Source organism: Engystomops pustulosus, chromosome 10 (assembly GCF_040894005.1).
Source record: "Engystomops pustulosus chromosome 10, aEngPut4.maternal, whole genome shotgun sequence".
NCBI classification, from domain to species: domain Eukaryota; kingdom Metazoa; phylum Chordata; class Amphibia; order Anura; family Leptodactylidae; genus Engystomops; species Engystomops pustulosus.
The window spans coordinates 58,695,715-58,718,016 of NC_092420.1; the positions used below are offsets into that span (position 1 = coordinate 58,695,715).

The window sequence follows — 22,302 nt, forward strand, 5'->3', positions numbered from 1 at the left end:
TTGATGGCAGGCTGTTAACCCTGGTTAGGAATCCTTACCCTTACCCACATTTGATGTATTAGTACTGCAAGGATAAGACAGTACCTTTGTAGCTCCAGTCTAGAGCACAAGAGTAAAGGCAATCTCCTATTACGATCTCACTTCTCTTGAGCGGAGTCCACACTGCTAGAGTGATCTCGCAGGTGATTCTGGTATGAATGCAAAATCTTCTAGCCCCTGTCCCCCAGTATTTAGCCTACAGCCACCTTCCTCCCCAGTATATGGCCTGTAGCCCCTTCCAGAGAAATGCCCAGCCTATAAGATAAAAACAAAATGTGTACTTACCTTCCGGCTTCCACTAGGAGGTCCTCTTCTTTCCACCGATGTTTCGGTTCCGGGTCTGTCAACTGCTTGCTGACATCATAGTGTGTACCGATGGCAGCGCACACACAAGAATGTCAGCGTGCGGCTGATGTCATGACGTGAGCAAGGGGCATCGGAAGGTGAGTACACATTTTGTTTTTTTATAGACTAGGGCAGTGATGGCTAACCTATGGCAATGGTGCCAGAGGTGGCACTCAGAGCCCTTTCTGTGGGCACTCAGGCCATCACCAGAGATGACTCCAGGTGTCCCAGACAGCCCAGGACTTGCTGTGCACAGAGGCATTTTAAAGTGACAGCTGTACCTGGGACTATTTTCTGCTTTATTGGTGTCCTCAGGGTGCTGGTATCAATGTAAGCTGTGACAGAGAAGGGAGTATAAATCACAAATTAAATTTGTGTTGGCACTTTGCGATAAATAAGTGGGTCTTTGTTGTAGTTTGGGCACTCGGTCTCTAAAATGTTTGCCATCACTGGACTAGGGTATAAGCTGAGTTAGCTTTATTCAGCATATTTTTTTGTGCTGAAAAACTTGAGTATTTACGGTACATTTAATATTTCCATGTAGCAGTAGGTGGGCCCCAAAATCAATTTCACTGGTGGGCCCTTGGTCCCCCAGTCCGACCCTGCACATGGTACAACCTGCTACAACTGTGGTGTTTCCTATCCTCACCAGAAAACCTGCCCAGCAAAGGGAGCATCCTGCCACAACTGTGAGATACAGAATCACTTTGCTATAGTCTGCAGATCCTCATCTAAACCACACGGTCCTCTCCCTTATAAACAGCCAGTGTCACAGAGGGTCCATGTAGTGCAGCCAGTGCTACCTGCTGATGAATGCAGCAGTACTTACCTATTCTCAGTCACAGAGGAGGGCTCTCACACTGTGCATGCATTCTTGGGGAAGGGATGTGATGTTGTTATATGTGTTTACTGTCAATGTGTTTTGCATGTTCTGCCCAGCAACAGTGAGGTGCTGAGGAGGAGGAGCAGTCTGGTTTAGGGCAGTTGTTACAGACAGAGCAAGGAGAAGCATGGAATAAAGTTGTCTCTGGGCCTGCAGTCCAGTGATCCAGTGTGGGTTCCTTCTACATCAAACGGGTTCCTACCACAACATTATAGTCAACTGTATGAAAGGCAGAGGTAAAATTTAGAAGGTGGAGCACAGAATAATGCCACCTGACTGTAATTTTTGTTAGGACCATTTTGATGTAGTGGTGCTCGAAGCAAGATTGTAGCTGGTCAAATAATGAACTGGCTGAAAGGTAGCAAAATCTTAAATCAATACCTGCATGTGGTAATAATTCCTAAGAAGCATGATTGTTGAAGTTCATTGACCAGTGTGACGCCATAGGTAAACAGTCAAATAAAAGTTATTGCATCATTAATATTTAATAGTTAACCTGAAATGGTATATCTCATTTCAAGGCTGCTATTGTTAAACTGTTATATAAGAGATGTATTAAACTATCCGCCTGTGCAAACACACTGATAGATATGGAGCTTATGAATTTAAATATTCGAAATGTTAAGAGCTAACAGATTCACAGAAATGTTACATAATTAATTACAAATGAAGAGGTGGAAACATAGATTACAAACCAGAAAGCTCTGGTTACAAGAAACAATGCATAAACTTGAGCACTAAAATTTTATCTAAGTAATTCCTGCTCCTTCCCCCGTTTGTACTGTATAACGTGACAGCTTATCCTCATGGGTGATGCAATTCCAGGCCCCATGCTCACCATAGGAGTTATCGAAAATCCATACAAACACCGCAGAATAAAAATCATCTGCTGCCAAAGTCGATTTATGATCTGTAGCATGTCGCAGATTTGTTGAGGATTCTGGTGCAAATTCAACATTTTACAGCAAAAGCTTAGATTGTGTTGGAGTCTAATGTTACTTGGTATTAACAGAACAAGGATCCCTGTCCTGATTAGTGGGCATTTAAAACAAAAGGAGAGACAGACCTGATCTGTAGTTTGAGCAATTACTATTGTGTTGTAATGTGCTTGAGTTGTGCCATTATGAAATTACCGTATATACTCGAGTATAAGCCGAGACCCCTAATTTCAACACAAAAAACTGGGAAAACCTATTGACTCGAGTATAAGCCGGGGGTGGGAAATGCATTGGTCACAGCCTCCCAGTATGTAGCCTGCCAGCCCTCTGTAGTATGCAGCCTGCCCAGCCCCTGTAGTATATAGCCTGCCCAGTCTGTCTCCGATGCTGCCTCGGGTCCTTCGGTCCTCTTCGGATTCTTCCGCTCCTCTTCGGGTCTTTGCGCTCGGCTGGCACACAGAATTACGTCTGCTGCTTGCCTACGTCATTGTTTGCCAGCATCGCGAGGGGACACGAAGAGGATTTGAAGGACCCGCGGCAGCACCAGATCATCGAAACAATCATAGGACCTGCAGGTGACATCGGAAAGGTGAGTTTTGACTTTTTTTTTTGACTCGAGTATAAGCCAAGTTAGGGTTTTTGAGAACAAATTTTGTGCTGAAAAACTAGGCTTATACTCGAGTATATATTAATTGTCGAAAATTTTGCCCCCTGGGGCTAGTGGGACTGATCACCCCATTAGGTTGCAACTCAAGGTAAAGGAAGTTATATAAGGCTCTCGTCCACACTCGGGATTCCTCTAATTGTATAATTAATCTGCATACTTCTTTTCCAAAACTACCCAATGGCTGCACTATTGTATTCTATATTTGCAACCTTATAGGGTTAATGTTTATTTATGTTAAATGTATCTTCCTGCGGGTTATCAGGCTAATGATTGGCTGATACCCATAAATTCTCTCTCTCAGTCTGGACTTCTGGGTCACAGTCTCATGACATGTCTTAGTCTTCGGGCTACTATAGAACACTGATATATTATTATCATGCTGCTGATTCAGTAGAGACCTCTAGGCTTATAGGAGATCTTACCGGCTAAGGCTCATTTCACACTGCCATTCCTTCCCTCTGTTAAAAAAGTAAAGAACGGAGGTTAAACATATTACTTAAAAATCCCATTGACATCAATGTAAATTTTTATGTCATCCGTTATGTTCCATTTAGGCAGGTATTCATTTTCAATGCATTTTTGGAAGGAAAAAATGATGGATGCCAAACTGACCATAACATATGACATAATTCACATTGATGTAAATGAGATTTTTAACTGATGCGTAAACCTCCATTAAACTTCCATTCTTCACTTTTGCTGAGAGATTGTCCCCTGTAAGGTACAAGATGCCACCAATGTCTCTCTGACCTACTAGTGTGGGAGACAGCCTCAGCCTGTGTAGTGCAAGTTATTTGTAATGTTGTCCGCCGTTTCTGATCAGGGTGTTGGCTATTTTCAAAGATTTGTCTTAAAATTCAGTGGGACAAATATAGCAGGGGATCGGGGGAGGCTACTTCTTGATAGTCCTGTGTATTGATTTGACGGCGTTTCTAAGTTCACCTCTGTAGTAAATTGAAATAACTATACCATAGTATTATGTGCTTATCTTTGGTATGTTAATGTGCAAGATTAAAGGGTTGTTCCCATTTCAATAACTAAATGTTATTGTTGTATAAGGAAAAGTCATACACTTTTCCAATATACTTTCTATATCAATTGCTCAGACGCATGCATATTACATGTTACCATGCGTTTGCCTGCTTTAAGAGTTGCTGTTTTTTTCCAGTGTATGCAGCTGTAGAAGTGTTACAATAGCTGCTTATAGTTGCAGCAATGCAGAAAAACACTTTCAAAGCAGCCATACACATGGTAACATGTAAAACGCATGCGTCCTGACTCATGCGTCTAAACGCATGCCCAAAATGCCACATGTGTAAACAAACACTCTCATGGTTTTCTCAATCCTACTTGTTGTCATTGTATAGGAAGTTTATATGTTTATGTCCAATGGACAGACATCTGCCCATGGTCATGATTGGCTCTTTAGTATACCAGAGTAATCAGAGCTGTGTGATATATCCTAATTCAATTAGGCCATCTGTACACCTTAAAGAAAATTTGCACTAAATCCGCATCAAACACGCAATGTTTTTATGTGCATTTTTTTTATCCAGATGTGTTATTTGTAGTTTGTTTTTGATGTGGATTTTCACTCTACCATAGACTTGAATGCAAAAAAAGAAATTGACACAAAAATCCACGAGCACAAGAAAAGTATCATGATAATTATTTTATTTTCTGCACTGAGCAACAATTTCCGCATGGAAAAAATAATGCCTACATGAATTTTTCCAAATCACACTCCACTGCATTATGCTTCAGATTTACTGCACCAAAATCAAGGTGCAGAAGCCGCATGGATCTCCACCGTGTGCAGATGGGTGCAGTTACACATACCTCTTGATTCTAGAAGCGGAATCCAAGCGTGCAGGGCGTTCTGTGGCCAGATTGCACCACGGAAAAATTGCACGATCGGCAACCGTCTGTCAGGCTTAGAGGTTGTGGATCCTCTGAACCACTGCGGACGATGATACAAGCGACTACCTGGGACGGCAGTCTAAGTGGTACCCGGTTTTTCACCAGAGCCCGCGCAAAGCGGGTTGGGCTTGCTGCGGTGTGGTACCACCAGGTCGTTCCACAGGCATGACTTGTCCTTAGTGGCAACCACTAAGAGGACAGGCAGGAGGTCAGGACGGGCAGCACAGGATTGGAGTCAGAGTCGTAGCAACAGGTCAGGGCAGGCGGGAAAGGAGCGAAGTCAGAAACGGAACCAGGGTCACAACAGAAATACTCAGAAACAGCACAAGGCATCAAGACAGCTTTCTCCAAGGCTCAAGGCACAAAGGTCCGGCAGGGTGTGATGGGAGAGGCAGGTTTAAATAGCCTTACGGGAAAACAGCCAGCGCCAATTAATGGTGCGCTGGCCCTTCACATACTCTAAAGCTGGCGCGTGCGGGCCCTAAGACACGGGTGCGCGTACGCAAGGAGCGAGGCTGGGACTTGGGAGAGGGGACAGGTATGTGGCGCTGGCGATGCGCCTGCGGGGAGCGAGGGGCACAGGTGAGCCTGCGACCCGCGATAGGTCGCAATACCACCCGTGACACCGCCACCCGGTGTCCTGCATTCAAAAAATACAAGACACCAGGTGCTGGTTACGGATCACATGGGTTTCACTTTGCAAATAAAGTTTCATGCAGATTCACCCTTGTGATGCGCCATCAATGAAGAAATTAGGATGATGACTCATAACAAATTATTAAATAAAAGTTTGATGTACTGTTAAAAAACTATATTAAAATTGTACAAAACATATTAAAATACTAAACATACTAGCAGCTTCAGTACAACAAGACCTCCTCTGCTTCCTGGTGCTAGTTTGTTAGTGAAAAGAGGAGAACATGACAGTTCACCTACCATTGTTTAAATAAAAAGTACTAAATGTGCCATCAAATAGAGATAAAAAAAGAACCCCACACACAAAAAACAAACATTTTTCTCACAAGCATTCTGATGAAGAAATGTGTAAAAATGACTTCTTGAGCATGAGATTATTTTGTACTGCTGTGTGTAACTACTGGTCAGGCTGAGATCCAAGCACTGGGAGATAAGGAAGAGTCCAGAACTGGGTTCTTTACCTGCTCTTACTGATAAACATCCATCCTGATCATATTTTGCTTACACGATTGAACAGATGACACAGCTCTTATATCTGATGACATCATATTAGACTCAGGTCAGTCTTATAAACAATATGATTATCAACTTCAACAAACTGGGAAGCCGCTTATAGGATTAATTATATAATACAAATTCCCTGTAGTTTTGGGGCTCAGCTGATGTTATCTAGTTAAGCCTTTTAGCCAGGTTATAACAGCAGATATGACATGGCAGCTCTTTAATTTTACAATCAACAATTATTAACAAAACCAAGAAGGTGTTGGTTTAAGATATGTAATACTGTAAGTCTGCAAATAAATCCTATAGGTAATGTGCCCAAAAAATATAGTGGGTAGCACAACCAAAAATACAATAGAGCAGATGCATAAATATTTATAAACAATCTATCTGAGAGACAAGATGCACCACAAGTTGCTCATAGATAATGCAATTCAAATATTTACTTGTATCCAAACAAGAACAAAATCCGACATACATTTAAAATTATTTAAAACATGCAATGTACATGAAATGACATCCGGAGACCCCGGTGTGGGTCTTCACAGTGAACACCCCCTGCTACGAGTACTCAGTGGTCCTCAATAGTCCCTACCACTCACTATACAATATGAACCAATATATGTATACTCAACAAATGTGTGATTCTTAGTAGTGCATATGCCCACAAAAAGTCTCTGCCATGCAAAGTTAATGCAAAAACTCCAAATAGACTGATGAATACCTGTGTTTGTTATAAAGTGCTGAGTGTTAAAGTGTACAAAGTGCCAAGGAAGTGGCAGCAGGAGTTTGCAAAAGTGCAAATGCTAGTTACCAAATGCTGGCAGGCAGGCATACAGGTGGAGGGAGAAAGAAGCAGGGGTGTAATGTATTGTAATTTTACAATTACCAACTATTAGCAAATAGAATGAAAAAAATATACAACTGCACTTGGAAAAAAATATATACATACATTATAAGGTCTTATTCATACAACCTTAATGGGGACCGTGATGTGGCCACACTATTTGCAGCCAGATCATGGTCCCCATTGAGGCACGTTTGATTTCTGAGAAAATCAAAGGATTTTGTCTGTGCCTTATAGTCCGAAAAATATGGTAGAATATGTCTGTGCAGATGATTATCAATAGTGCCTGCCCTTTGAGTGAACTGCGCTGCAACTCTTTACAAGGCCTAATATAGGAGCAGTGCCTTACTCAAGCACAAAAATGTGGGTCTCTGTTGGTCTGACCCTATACGTGAGTATCTGCATGTAATTGTGAAGGAGGCCACCTTCACCTCATCTATCTTAGTGGTAAGCAATATGTGCACTCATGGAAAGCTAGTGAGGTGATTGCTGAGATACCTCTTTGGGCGTGGTTTCCCACTGAGCTGAGAGGAGGTGCCCTACTGCCATGAGGCGAGTTGAGAGTCTCGTCTCAGGGCGGCACGCCTCCCAATGGAGGAGGGGGGCGGCGTCATGCTGGCTGCTTCGGTGCCTACTACAGGGCCACACAGGGCGGCACTGCTGTGACACAGGAAGTGCTTGCTACCGCAGAGGTACCCTGGAGCAGCGTGGAGGAGGAGTGGGAGCTCCACATTTAAATCTGTGGCTGGTCTCCCTGGAGGTGCTGAGACGAAAAGCCCCGCCCACCAGCCTGGGCCTGCTGCACAGAGGATGACAGGTCCATCGACCTCCCTGATGGATTGCCTGTCTGTCCTTTATATCAGGTATATGCAATGTATATATGCGTGTGTCCTCCTTGTGTATATGTGTTTTGTCATGTATATATGCGTGTGTCTTCCCTGTGTATATGTTTTGTCATGTGTATATATGTGTGTGTGTCTTCCCTGTGTATATGTGTTTTGTTGTGTGTATATATGTGTGTGTGTCTTCCCTGTGTTTGTGTGCTTTGACATGTATATATGTGTATGTGTTGTCCCTGTGTATATGTGTTTTGTCATGTATATATATGTATGTCTTCCCTGTCTATATGTGTGTGTCTTCCTTGTATATATGTGTTTTGTCATGTATATATGTGTGTGTGTGCGTCTTCCTTGTGTATCTGTGTTTTGTTATGAATATGTGTGTGTGTCTTCCTTGTGTATATGTGTTTTGTCATGTATATGTGTGTGTGTCTTCCTTGTGTAAATGTGTTTTGTCATGTATGTGTGTGTGTGTCTTCCTTGTGTATATGTGTTTTGTCATGTATATGTGTGTGTCTTCCTTGTGTATATGTGTTTTGTCATGTATATATGTGTGTCTTCCCTGTGTGAGTTTTTTCATGTATATATGTGTGTACATGTCATGTGTGTGTTGTGTATATACACACACACACAGGTATTACATGTAATAGCTGTATATATAGGTGTAAAATGTGATGTATGTGTAATATATTTATTCCTGGGGGAGCTGTATATAGCGATTTCTGGGGGAGCTGTATATAGTGATTGATTGCTTGGGGGGTATATTACTGTTCCCTGTCTGGACTAAATTCAGTAGGGGCCTCCACCAGATTCTGCGCCAGGTGCCCCCACCAACCTTAATACAGCCCTGGCTGTATCTATTGTATACTGTATACATGTACACTGTATCTATTTATACTACTACATGTATACTACACTGTTTATATTATTTATACTACATGGTGGCACACAGTATGAATACAGCGGTATGCTGTATGCATTTTATACTAGATGGTGATATGCTTTATGCAATTTATACTACATGGTGGCATGCTGTATACATTTTATACTACATGGCAGCACGCTGTTTGCATTTTATACTACATGGCTGCACGCTGTATGCATTTTATTCTACATGGTGGTATTCTGTATACATTTTATACTACATTGCGGCACACTGTATGCATTTTATACTACATGGCTGTATGCTGTATGCATTTTATACTACATGGCTGTACGCTATGCATTTTATACTACATGGCGGCATACTGTATGCGTTTTATACTACATGGCGGCATACTGTATGCATTTTAGCCAAAGCGAATCTCAAGCAGAATTCAACACAGGAGGAATTTGATCTGCACATGCAGAAAATAACACAACATATTACCGGGATGGAAGAAAAAATTGCAGAAACCAAGAGGGTGAGTTTGATTATGAGAACCGACAAGTATATGAATGGGGGCGTTGGGAGAGACCGCCACAGACCCCTCGTTCCATTTTGAGGAAGTCTAATAGAAGACACCACTGGGACAAAATTCAAAAAGTGGGTTTTGTTTCATCTGACTAAGACTCATCAGAATACTTGACACAAGAATCGGAGACGGAACAGGGGGATAGCGCCCCCAGGACTGCTTCTTATTATAAGAAGAAGAGAAACAGGAGGCCACCAAAAAACGCAGAGGGGGGCGTAAACACCGAAGGAACAAATGGCATCCCCTCCTGGACCCTAATAAGCAGGAAGCCGAAATAGGTGACCTAGATGTGATTAATTTGTCAAACCATGTTCTTTCTCCAGACCAGGTCAAACTTTTATCAGTGGGACTTAACTTTGTTCCTGACAAGGACTTTGACATCTATACTACCATATGTGATATTAATCAGAGATTTAACTGTAAAACGCCACTTCTTTTCCGACGAGGATTCCAATCTGGGCTCTCAAAGTCACCAAGTAAGTACTAACGAATTTATACCCTTTGATTTCAGGGATCAATTTACTTTACTCAATTTGATGCTTCTTGGTGATGATGATATGTCCCAAAAATATGAAAAAACCATTGGGGATTTCAGATTGAAAAATCCAAGGTTTATCCTGTAAATTCCCGTGCTGATTGTATGGACCTGTTTCAGTTGAGGATGGAATGCGACTTAAAGAAACTGAAAGATTCTATACCTTGTAATGAATCCAGGTCGGACAACATTCCACCTCCTCTCAAACAGGCATTGAGACAAGTTACTAGTTGGCAAGATGTCATTATTAAGATGTCGGACAAGGGGGGGTCAGTTGTCCTGATGGACAAATCAATGTACAAAGAACAAATTTTGTTGCTACTTAATGACCCCTGTACCTACAGAAAATTACGGGAAAACCCAACTAAATGTTTTAACGATGAATTGAGAAAATTGTTGGATGATGGCATTAGTCTGGGTGCACTCACTAAGGGCCAGACAGAGCAGATTTTCGTCAAGGATCCAGTGGTGCCTATAATCCATGCTCTCCCTAAGACCCACAAAGGGCTGAGACCACCCTCCATGCACCCAATTGTTTCGGGCATTGGATCACTTGGTGAAAATCTCTGTAGTTGGCTAGACTGGGTACTACAACCCTTAGTACGACGGGTCCCGGGCTTTCTTCAGGACTCATGTTATGTCCTGCAGGCATTAGATGGGATCTACTGGAGTGACAGCTTTCATTGGCTTAGCTGTGATGTGGTGTCACTTTACACCTCCATTCCCCATAGTGTAGCTCTCAGGGCACTCCAGTTCCACCTGGATAAGTACACTAAGTAAACACCTGAGTTCAAGGAGTTTGTTATTCTAACATGCCAATTTTTGATTACACACAATTTTTTCATGTTTGACAACACTTATTATTTACAGATCAAGTGGGTTAGCATAGGGGCTACATTTTCACCGTCACTAGCGAATCTTACCATGTCGTGGTGGGAGGAACTTACGATCTACTCCCCCAAAAAACCCTTTTTTGACTGCATAGAGTGGTATGGCAGGAACATTGACGATATTTTGATCGTCTGGCGTGGAGGGGTGCCTTCCATACCACTCTTTGTTGACCATCTTAATGACAACACTTTTAATTTAAAGTTCACATATGTCACTCATCCAAACGAGATTTCCTTTCTGGATTTATCACTTTCAGGTACTTGTAGGGCTAACATTGCCACGAAAACATACCGTAAACCCACGGCAGGCAATACTATTCTGCACGCCAAATCCCAACACCCGCCACACACGATACGGGCCATTCCAGTAGGGGAGCTAACGAGGGTAAGGAGAAACTGCAGTAACACCACTACATTTTGTACGGAGGCAACAGAAGTTTGTAATAGATAGAAGAACAGAGGGTATCCCAAGTGGACACTAGAGAGAGCTTACAGTAAAGTCATCAACAGGGACAGATACAGGCTCTTATATCCACAACAGCTTGATTATAACAAAAACTCAAACTCCAGCCATGCTTCTACATTGGTTCTGCAGTACAGCCCACAGTTCAAGGCTATTTCAAACATTGTCCATCAGCATTTGCCTTTACTCAAAACTGATCCCATACTAGAGAAGATACTGGACGATGGTTGTAGGATCGTCTGCAGAAAAGGCCAAAGCCTAGCTAATTTACTGTCTCCTTCCTTATTTACCGCACAACCCACCCCAACTTGGTTGGCCACCCAGGGTTTTTATAAATGTGGTGCCTCCCGTTGTCTTACGTGCAAATTTGTAGCCAACAAAAAGAAACATTTCTTTTCCAGTGACGGCAAAAAGAAATTTTTTGTCAAGAAGTTCCTCAATTGTAACTCAGAAAATGTGGTGTACATCATACAATGTAATATGTGTAATTTAATGTATGTCGGACACACTACCCGCAAGTTCAAAGTTAGATTTGCGGAACATTTACATGATATTTTGAATCCTGCAGGTCGCAACCTATCTGGAGCATCAAAACATTTTGTTAAGTTACACAACGGAAATACCCGTTCGCTTAGCGCATACACCATAGAAAAGGTCCACAAGAACATCAGAGGGGGCAACATCGGATCCCGCCTAGCCAATAGAGAGGCGTATTGGATCTTTTCCCTGGGTACTTCCTTTCCGCAAGAGTTGAATATTAAAAGGGAGCTAATGTACCATTATTAGTATGTGTTATGTCAATTCCTGGCTCTGTGGGTTTATTGACAATGTTGCACATTCATCTGTTTCACAATATATCCTATACTGTTATACATGATGTTAGTCAGTCCCATGGTTTTTACTCAATTCTGCATTCCAATTGTTTTTACCTTGATTACATTTATGTTTTGATTTATTGTAGATACCAACCTTGATGTGGGGGAGAGTCTTCTCGGCCACGCTGTGTGGATCCCCTGCGGACGCTGCCCGGGCCCTTCATCCTCGTGCAGTTTTGCTGTGGGTCTTCGCTACGATGCCGATGGGATGTCTCCTCGTCCAGCCCCCCTATGGTGACGTCTCCTACATGACATGTCACTCCGACGTCTGGAATCCTATTATCACTCACCTGGTTGTCTGTTGCTATGCTCTACGCTGTATAGATGTTATGCTTATGATGATTACAGTTGATGATCGCGGTATGTCGCGTATTTGCTCATATGTTTTAGCCTAAAATATTTTGTTATGGGGGCGGTACCAGAAGTGCTAGAGTTTCGCCTTGGGGGGGTGGTACCTTTGATTGATTGTATTGCTATATAAATGTGGATCTATACCAGTGTTTGTTAGCCATGACTAAGGATAGGTTGTTTGTCCGAAACGCGTAGGCATTTTTAACCGTCTGTCTGAGTGGATTTTTTTATCTCATGATGCAACTTTGAATAAAGAATATATTGGTGATTTGGAGCCTGGCTGGACCGTGCACTTTTTTCTTCGCCTATGCATTTTATACTACATGGCCGCACACTGTATGCATTTTATACTACATGGCGGTACACTTTATGCCTTTTTTCATTGCTTTATTTTCACACCAAACCAATATAATGGATCTGGTCCTGACACTCCCTGATATATTACATATATGGGGGGGCGTTCTTTGTTCACCCCTGCTCCAGGGTTACAGGACTAGGAGCAGTAGCTACAAGGTAGAAGTGGCACAACTTTTGTCATTAAAGTAAGCTGTTTTCAGATCCTTGTTGGTTGAGGACTGGCATGTCTTCTGCATTTTTTTTTTTCAAAGGCCAGTTATTGATCCAATAGTCCAGACATGTCGCTAGCAGGTCACAACCACCACAGTGAATGTTCTTTATAAGGAGGGGATAGCATGGTCAGTTATGCTGTGGTATATTTGATATTTGTGGAGGGTGCAGTGTGGTGAGTGGCATATATTATTTAGGGCATGGTGTGGGACATATGCAACATCCCCCACCGGGCCTAGCCTTTTCTTGGGGCCTGGAGTCAGCCGGGGCCCGCAGTACCTGAGTGGCTGGTGGTTGCGGCCTAGGCACGCTAGTGTCACGGTGCTTGGTATGGGGAACCGGAGGGCTGTCCTACAGCCTGGCAGGTCTCCAGCAGGGTGGTGTTGGCAAGAAATGATGAGGGAGAGGCTGCTATAGCGGTTCTCCCTGGGGCAACCCTTTGGGGTCTGGAGTATGAGTCCCTGTGTAGTGGATAGGGTGCCCGTGATGGTGACAGCCGTAGTAGCAGGGACCAGACTGAGGCAGACGTTGAACAAAAATAACTTACAGTTCTTTATTGGAACCGACAGGAACAGTAGCAACGTGCCTTAACAGAATGGTAGAATGCTGGAGATGCAGTTGGAGGGAGCCACAGGATGTAGATCATCAGCCTGGATGCAATGGGCAGACTGAAAGATAGCTGTGTCCTAGAAGGATGCTTCAGCTTGTCCTGGGTTGCTTCAGATATTACCCTTGAAGGTAGGATGATACCCCTTTCCTCTCACTGAATAACTCTCTCCACTCAGGCAGGGAGCTGGGCTCACCTGCTCTGGTCTGTCTTCCTGTCTAACTAGACTGCTCTCTCTCCTTCAGACTCCTGGGTCTGACTGACTGTCTGAACTCTCTTCTGAGAGAGAACTGACTTCTCGAAGTTTCCTGACCAGGGGTTTTGTTACTCCCACTGGTCAGGTGGTGGCTACTTCTCCAATTACATCTCAGCTCACAGACATACAGTATAACACATGTGATTGGTTGGTGGAATTACATCACAGAAAACAATTAACTCCTGCCTTACCAGGCAGGCTCTACCTCTGCAGTGCTCATGTGTGTTATGTAGTGACATGCTGTGGGGCTGATCAGACCCTTCACAGGCTGCAAGCTACATGGTGGGACGTATTCGCAACCACTCCTCTGCCTTGCATCGGCGAGGGTGTTGCACAGAGTTATCCCAAGGACTCTGTGTTGTGACTATTTTTCAGCATGCCTCCATTCTGCAACCCTAAAAATATCACAACTAATAGCTAGTCTAAAGAACATCTCCACATTTAGCCCTGTTACAGTGTTTACCATACACAATATGACAATTATTTTAGCTGTCGAGAGATTGTGCATTTGGTTATGCAGCTTAATTTATTTTAATAAATCATTTTATTTTTTTATGGCCTCTAGAGGTGTTTGAACTCGACGGAGCCTGATCTATCATATCATACATTACATTATATTAATATACTCCCTTACTAACAGTCAGCCGAACGTTGAAAGACAGCCAAGAGAGCCCCTGGCCGTCATAGCAACTTCACAATGACATCACAGGGGGATCATTATCAGGGTATGATATATAGGCACCCCCACCATATAAGTGATGTGGTGGGGTTAGATGCAGCCCTTAAAAAAAGGTTAACACCTGTGAGCGATGCCAGCACCAAAAGCAGCCGTTAAGAGCTGGTTCTGCTGTATAATACAACAGTTACCAGTCCTGCATGGGCTTAGCTTATGGACACTCAACGTACAGACTCAGGCCTTCCCATGAATGCTGTGTACTCTCGGCCCACATCATTGGGATGTGAGGTCCCTCAAACGCAGATGGCATTAAAAAAGGACTACTATACACAAAGCCATGGAACGCGCAGCCATGTGTGTGAGCCTTTAGAAATAAATGGGGACATGTGCTTGCCATTGAAACACCGGCTAGCACGCACCCAAAAACATTTGCTTGTCTTCATTCTAGAATCCCAGACTTTACCAGTATTTTATCCTCTAACTACAAAACTATGTGAAACACTCCCACAATGGCTCGACCCTGTGGGATAAGCAAGTTGTGTGAAAGAGTCATGGCAACAAGGGAATAGCTGAACTGTTGGCAGTTTGTTTCAGTTTTATTTTTCTGTAAGTCTGTAATGTGTGAATGGCTAAGGTCATTTGCACTCAAATTTAGCTGCATGGAGAAAAATAAATCTCTCCAAATTTCTTCAGCTAACACCCATCCCATATTGACAGGGCTCAATCGTCAACCCTCACTTTACGGGGCAAACTGCCATGAAGCACACACACACATTACTGATAGGTTGTGTGCCTGTATCTCTGATTCTGTAGCTCAAAGATTCTGATGCAGTTTGAAAGATGAGATTGTCATCTGGAATGAAATGGGTTAAAAGGAGCTAAAAGCCCTATACCATACGACGACTTAAAGCAGCATATTTACGTAGCTAGTATAGTGGTCAAGATTAAATTATTTAATGCAGTGTCAAGAGCAGTAGAAATTGTAACTATATTAGTGTACACAATGAGGGACAAGGAAAAAAAATACAAAATAATTTTTTTATTGTTACAAAAAATTAAATGGTTTTATAAAAGACTTTTGTATAAACAAAAATTATAAAGGTTATAGTTTACATTTTGTATAAAATACAGGTGTAGCAATACAGTAAAATATAATATCATTGTCTGTAAATATAGGGTGTAGGAAGTTAATGATTGCATAAAATGATTAAAGACAGGATGAGTATTAAGAATTGGTGGAACTCCTAAGGACTATAAGCTAAAAAAAAAGAATAAAATGACAATTTTTGGATTTAAAAATTCACAAAACCAGTTGCCAATTCTGTAAGGAAACAAACCACAATGAAATTAGACTCTCCTTAGTCACCTCTGTTTTTTCTGAACCATAACTCCTCAACAGTCATTGTGCCAGCAGGCAGCATGTGACTGCTGTACCAATCAAGGTTTGCAACGTAAGGCTTGTTTCACATTGGCGCTCAGTTTGAGTTGCACATCCGTTGCATTTTTTCTCCATTGTGTCTTGCCATTGTTTTTTTCAGTGTCCGCAAAAAAATCTGAAGGTTTAACATTGCTTTGAAAACATCACACCTGCTTTTTCATGGATGTTTCATTTGTTTTTTTGCATGCCCGTAGACTTCTATTGCCTTCCTTAATCCGCATCAATAAAATAGGACAGGTTTCATAATTTTTTCCACGGACAATGAATCAGTGAAAATGCAAGCCAATGTGAAAGCACCCATTGAAAACAATGAATTTTAGACTCATCCGTAGAAATCACTGAAACACGGACATGAAAAGCCAAGCCAATGTGATAGAGTCCTAAAGTGCCACGCTATTGGGATACGTAGTTTAGCCATGGAAGACTTGACACGTAACAACAATGGCTACTAGGACTACAATGCTTACTATGTGACTACAGGGGTCACACGCTGTACATTTCGCATAAAACAATTGTAAGCTTTAAATAAAATAAGTTATTGGGAGGACTGTTAAATAGACAATCCCTTTAACTTTATTCTATTATTACTAAAGTGTATTTTTATTTTAACTTTTGCTTAATGAACAAATTATTTGGTTCTAGCAGTTAAATTTGTTCAAACTAAAGAGAAAATATATTTTAAAACTACATGACTGAACCAAGAACCAACAACTAACAGTGGCAAATATCATAGTAAAGAATGTATTAATCACAATCCAGTGAAAATCTATTCTGAGACTATTCAAAGGCATATGTAGTGTATAAGGGGGGTTTTAAAGTCATGATCTCTACCTCTTAATACTTTAAACCATAATCATCATTACCTTCAGCTCTAAAGCACCGTCAGATTTCATTAAAAAACATCCTTTGGCTTGGGTGCTTTTAATACCTTGTGATTTGTTACGAGAAGGAAAGACTTGAACTGTACTCAAATGGGATGTCCAGGACTCGAAAAATGTGGCTTGCTTTTTCCAGAGACAACTATAAGTTGAGTATGTCATTACAGCTCAGCTTCATAGGAGTTAATAATGCTGAACAGCTACATAACATACATAATTTTAGTCCTAGTCCCATTAACCAATTTATGTCAACTGCAGGCAGAACAGGACAAAGCAAATTGACCCATCATACCACTACAGGCAGTCCCCGGGTTACGTACAAGCTTTTGTAGGTTCATTCTTAAGTCGAATTTGTATGTACGTCGGAACTTTATATTTTATAATTGTAAACCCAGCCACATTTTTTTTGGTCTCTGTGAAAATTGGATTTTAAAAATGTTGGATTGTCATAAGAACCAGGATTAGCAATAAAGCTTCATTGCAGACACATTTGATAACTGTTATAGCTGTTTATTGTAACCAAAGGCTAAAGTACAGTAAATTACCAACATCTAAAGGTCCGTTTGTAACAATGGGACGTCTGTAAGTTGGGTGTTCTTCAGTAGGGGACCTTCTGTACTTCTAAATGTTGGGCTGAGAAAGGCAGAGTGATTATTTTGCAATATTTTTTCACTGTTTTATCCTGCTAAGATTTGTAGCTCTACAGAGAGGAGTGTTGAGTTTACGGTGTTGGAGGAAAAAAAAAAAGTAGAGCAAACTGATCGAACCATAACTGGCTCCTTGTTCTCATTGTTTTGTTACTTCTGGTCTTTGGCACCTCTGCACATCAGTAAGGGAATGTCATGGGACCAACTTCGGCCAGTGAAACAGCCATGTAATGTTACAAGGGATGTCCCACGGTCCAATTAGACCACTGCTGAAAACGATGCTGTGACACCAAGCACCTGGCAAAGGTGCTTAAGACAAATTACCTATTCAATGCAGGAACCATTGTGTGAGTAACTAATGAAGGCTCAGTACCAAAGGTGCTCTGTAACCGGCATAGACACCTGGATGGTACTTGTCAGACCCCTCAGAGTGAATTAGTCAATCCATTCTAGATGTGAACACAGACTAAGGGTTTCAAACAATGTAATGTCAGGCAAAAAGTTTAAACAAAAATTCAGACATGGCATACACTTAAAGGACATGTATCACCAGATTTACTGGTAGTAGACTGTCCCCACTGACATACTTGTTACCTTAGGGGGAACTGGACACCTTTATTCTTATTATTTTAAGCTCTGTTTTGCAGAGAAATCAACTTTATAAAAACCTGGTAATGAGCCGGAGGAGCTTTGACCTACGTCAGCCAAGTGCCTTCTGGCTCCAGCCACTCAATTATTCATACCCCCATAAACAAAATTCATTTTCTGACCCTCCCGCTAGTGCACTCACCTGACTGTCTGCAAGTCTTGCGCATGCGCAATAACACCATCCTTGAGCAGCTGGCTGGAGACCAGCAGGGTTTCCTTGTGCAGCTGCACTGGTCTCCATCTGGCTGGGCAAAGAAAATGTTGCTGCGCAGGCTTCTAAAAATCCGGGTGACTTAAACGGCTGTCTGCAGTGACAGCATTAGTAACAGAAAATTAATTTTGATTAGGGGAGCATAAATACTTGATGAGTGGCTGGAGCCAGAAGGTGCTCAGCTGATGTAAGCAGGAGCGTCTCCGGCTCATTACTATCATAATTGATAGTCGATTGATTTCTCTTAAAAAGAATAAAAGAAAAGGTGCCCAGTGCCCCTAAGGTAACAAGCATGTCAGTGGGGACATTCTACCACCAGTAAATGTCCCATTGACATAGGAAATTCTTAAAGTTATTAGAAATTTCACAGTTTATGATCATGTGCTTTACTAGTTTGTTCTTTGGCATGAATAACTCTTTCTTTCCAAGCGTTTTGCAACATCAGGCTGATTGTCCAATGCCAACCAATAGTGCTACTAAAAAGGCCAAATTTCCACAAATGAAGATCGCAAGTGCCACAATCTCGATCTGCAATAAAAAAAATTAATATTTATATTTTATGTCCTTTAAACATGACATTTAATACATGCTGCTCTACTGACTCCAGTTCAGCTGAAATTTTTTTCTCTAGCCCTCTCAGTTCCCAAGTCCTTTACTGCCAGGAGAGCGATACAGTAGCCTAGTTAGTCGATCTGGAGCTGTACAGAGACTAGAGGATATTTGCTTTTGTCTTTGCGCTAGTCCAATGTGCTACACATTGGTAATTCTTTCCCAATGTGAAATATAGCATAAAGTATGATAGGACCAGTCTAAGGCTTTTTATCACTGTTCGATGTTAAATTTGGGGTAGTTTACAGCAACTATTAGTTGGTCTACTTAATACATTCCATTAGCGCAATGACTTACTCTGATACTCTGTTGAGTATCTGGAGTCTTTTGTGGTCAAACACATACAATAGGAGATGCCCCTGTATTGTGGCTAGGCTCCGGAAACAATGTAAAACCGCTATTAAAGGGGTTGTCCAGGAAAAAAATTATACATAGCTGGGGGTCTGTACAAACAATAAATCTGATATACTCTCCTCCTCTGGCGCTACTGTTCACCCACAGCTCCACCCATCACTGCCTGTAAACAGGGGGTGGTGGTGCCATCCCAACCACAGCTGCACACCTGCTATAGCCGGAAACCTACGCTGTAGCATGCAGGGAGCTGTGGTCAGGAAGGCACCGCTGGCCCGTTTACAGAAACTTTTGGTGTACAGTAGCACCAGAGAAGGAGAGTATAAAAGGTTTATTGTTTTTACAGCTTCCCCCTAGCCATATATAATTTCTTTTTTTTTTTCAAATTCATGGACAACCCCTTTAATAGTTTTGTCTGGAACAATTACTAAATTACACAGAGTGCCAGTTGTTTGATAGCTACCTACTGTATGTATTGTTTACCTAATCTTAAGCTTTGTGTATACACACTGGTCTATAGATGTAAATAGTTAAGAATAAAAAGATAAATAAGACAAGGGCGTATTCACCATTAAAATCATGAATATTTAGCCCATATACATGAAATATAGAAACAATAAATAGATGTTTCTGATCTGTACCAGGTCTGTCCTCAGTCCTTGTGCATGAATTCCGAGGAGTTTTTTTTTTACTATGTAAATGATGCAAAAAACACATACAAACATTATAGATTATTTCAATAGATATTTTACAAAATACATAGCTGTAAACGATATAAATCACCAAATGGGTCATTTATATTGTTTACATTTTGGACCAGCTATCTCCATTGCCAAGCCCAGCTTGGTAAAAGCAAAGACCGGGTTATCCATGAGACTGCACCGAGCAAGAGGATTACCAAATCCATCAATTGCTACGCGTGTGCGGGTTGTAACGATTCACAATCAAAAGAAGTTGAGCATACAACATAATACTTTACATTCTCTCTCATGAGAAAAAAATGCCACACTATATTTTTGTGCTTGCTTTTTGCTTCCAAAAAACTTTCTTTTCATTTCATAGATGCTAGGAGGAGATGTAAGTGCCTATCATTCACTGCGTCCTTATCCATGTAGCACAGAGACTACTGTATGTAATCTGACAACTCAGTGACCTTCTATACATCATTATAAAGGAGGGAGAGACTGTGATAACATCCGAAGTAAGCGAAGGAAACACCTTTCAATGATTAGATATGTTACAAAGTTCCTGCTATTTACTATTGATTTATACAAAGTTTATTTTAACATTAGCAACCATTTAAATTATTATATAGCTTACCTTATAGTCATTCTTATATATATCTGTGGGGGGAAAAAAACATAAAACATGACTGTTTTTATATTGCAGCCTCAGCACTAACAACCTTTATAGAATGCATTATTCATGTAATAAAAATGTAACTGTAATCTGGATTTTACAGTACAATCTCAAAGATTTGCTCAACAAAGGCAAACCTTTTTCAAAATTAAAAACCTACAGCAGGCGCATAACTAGGAGATGCTGGGCCCCATAGCAGACATCTGCAGGGGACTCTCCCCCTTATTTGCGTGCACACACACACCTAAAGATCTACACTTACACACACATTTATGTACACACACACATATATATGAATTTATGCACACATGCATACAGCATATGCACATAATTTGCACACTTAAACCATATAGACACATCATGTACACGCACAACATATTCACACGTACAGTAGATACATGCATATGGTATGTGCATACCTTACACACACATATAGCATATACACAATAAATATACACACATACACATCAGTGCTGGCTCCCAGTCTCAGTGGGCCCCTTGGCGACGGAGCCTCAGGGGGTCCCTTTCCAGTGAACTCGTGCAGCGACATGAAAAACGTCCTATCCCAGGGCCTGCCATATAAACGAATGCCTTCGGGGGCACCGATTATGGGGGGAATCCCCCTTTGAGCATTTAACACCCACAATCAGAGTTGCACAGGGATGTCAGCTGTAGGTTATAGCTGACACCCTGTATTTACGGATGTTCATTCAGCTTTGGTGAAGAGCTGAGCAGGTATCTGCTCCATGATGTACTATTATTGTATGGAACACTAAGTTACAGCAATCCATGCAGTAATAACATGTCATGGATCACCAAGAGTTAATTATATACAGCCTCTTTTTTTTTTTTTTTTTTTTTTGAAACATTTTAAACATTATAACACATGACAAAGGGGATATATACACCACAATGGGGGTCTTGGCGGCAATACATTAATATATAGATAAAATCTAAAGTGCATATGAAAAATAGTAGATGCCCTAAAAAACAGGGTGTAGCAGCAAGGTCATAAAGGTGCATAGAACTACTTATATATCAAAATATATACCTACAGTACAATGACATCAACCAGAAATACGCGCTGCCCAACCCCCACTTTAACAGATGTTATAGTTGTTTTTTTACAATTCATACATCATACACATATGTATCAAAACATACTATGACATAGAAAAATCTTAATTGCCATGCGGATGGTTATTATAATCTGTTGATGATTCCCATGGATATACAAATATCCCCTATAGAACAGAAAAACATCCCCAACCCCCTCCCTTACCCAAAAACCCCCCAGCCGGGAGAGCAACAAGAAAAGAATAAAAGGAGAAAAAAAAAAAAGGGGAAAAAAGAAATAGAAAACAATTGGATAAAAAGAAAAAAAAAATAAATATATATATATACAGAATACAGCCTCTTAAAATTTTAGTATATACAGACCCAGGGAAGGGGCCGAATATTGTAAAACTATGAAGGGCTGTATATAAATTATATACATATTTTTATAGTATACAGGCCGACCAATAGACAAGTCCATCAGTTTTATGATTCAATGTGTCCAGCAAATAATGAAAGTTACTTCACTGCCTCATGCAAGTCCAGGGTTCCTGCTCTCTTCTTCTGTTACTTCTGGACATGGTACATTTTAGGGCAGAAGTTACCGAAAGCATGGTGCTCCGAGTCCTCTCCCAAGAGATAAGTAACAACCCCTGGCTTTGCAGTGGTACCTGCCAGGCTGTAGTGAGTTTCTCCTTTCCAAGAAGGCATGCACCACCCCCTCCTCACTGAGAGCTGGCGCCAGCACCCATCCCC

General features: G+C 41.4%; 1 protein-coding gene across 3 annotated transcripts in view; it reads right to left on the reverse strand.

Annotated features, from left to right (window-relative positions):
- Window positions 1-17,154: 17,154 nt before the first annotated feature.
- LOC140103747 (putative ferric-chelate reductase 1) overlaps window positions 17,155-22,302 on the reverse strand; it is a 73,928-nt gene continuing 68,780 nt past the window's right edge. For all 3 annotated transcript variants that reach the window (XM_072126971.1, XM_072126972.1, XM_072126970.1), the window contains exons 15-16: window positions 20,452-20,474; window positions 17,155-18,699 (exon numbers count right to left, since the gene is read on the reverse strand). In XM_072126971.1, the coding sequence (XP_071983072.1) occupies window positions 18,613-18,699; window positions 20,452-20,474 (110 nt within the window). In that variant the 3' untranslated portion in view covers window positions 17,155-18,612. The remainder of the gene's footprint in view (window positions 18,700-20,451; window positions 20,475-22,302) is intronic.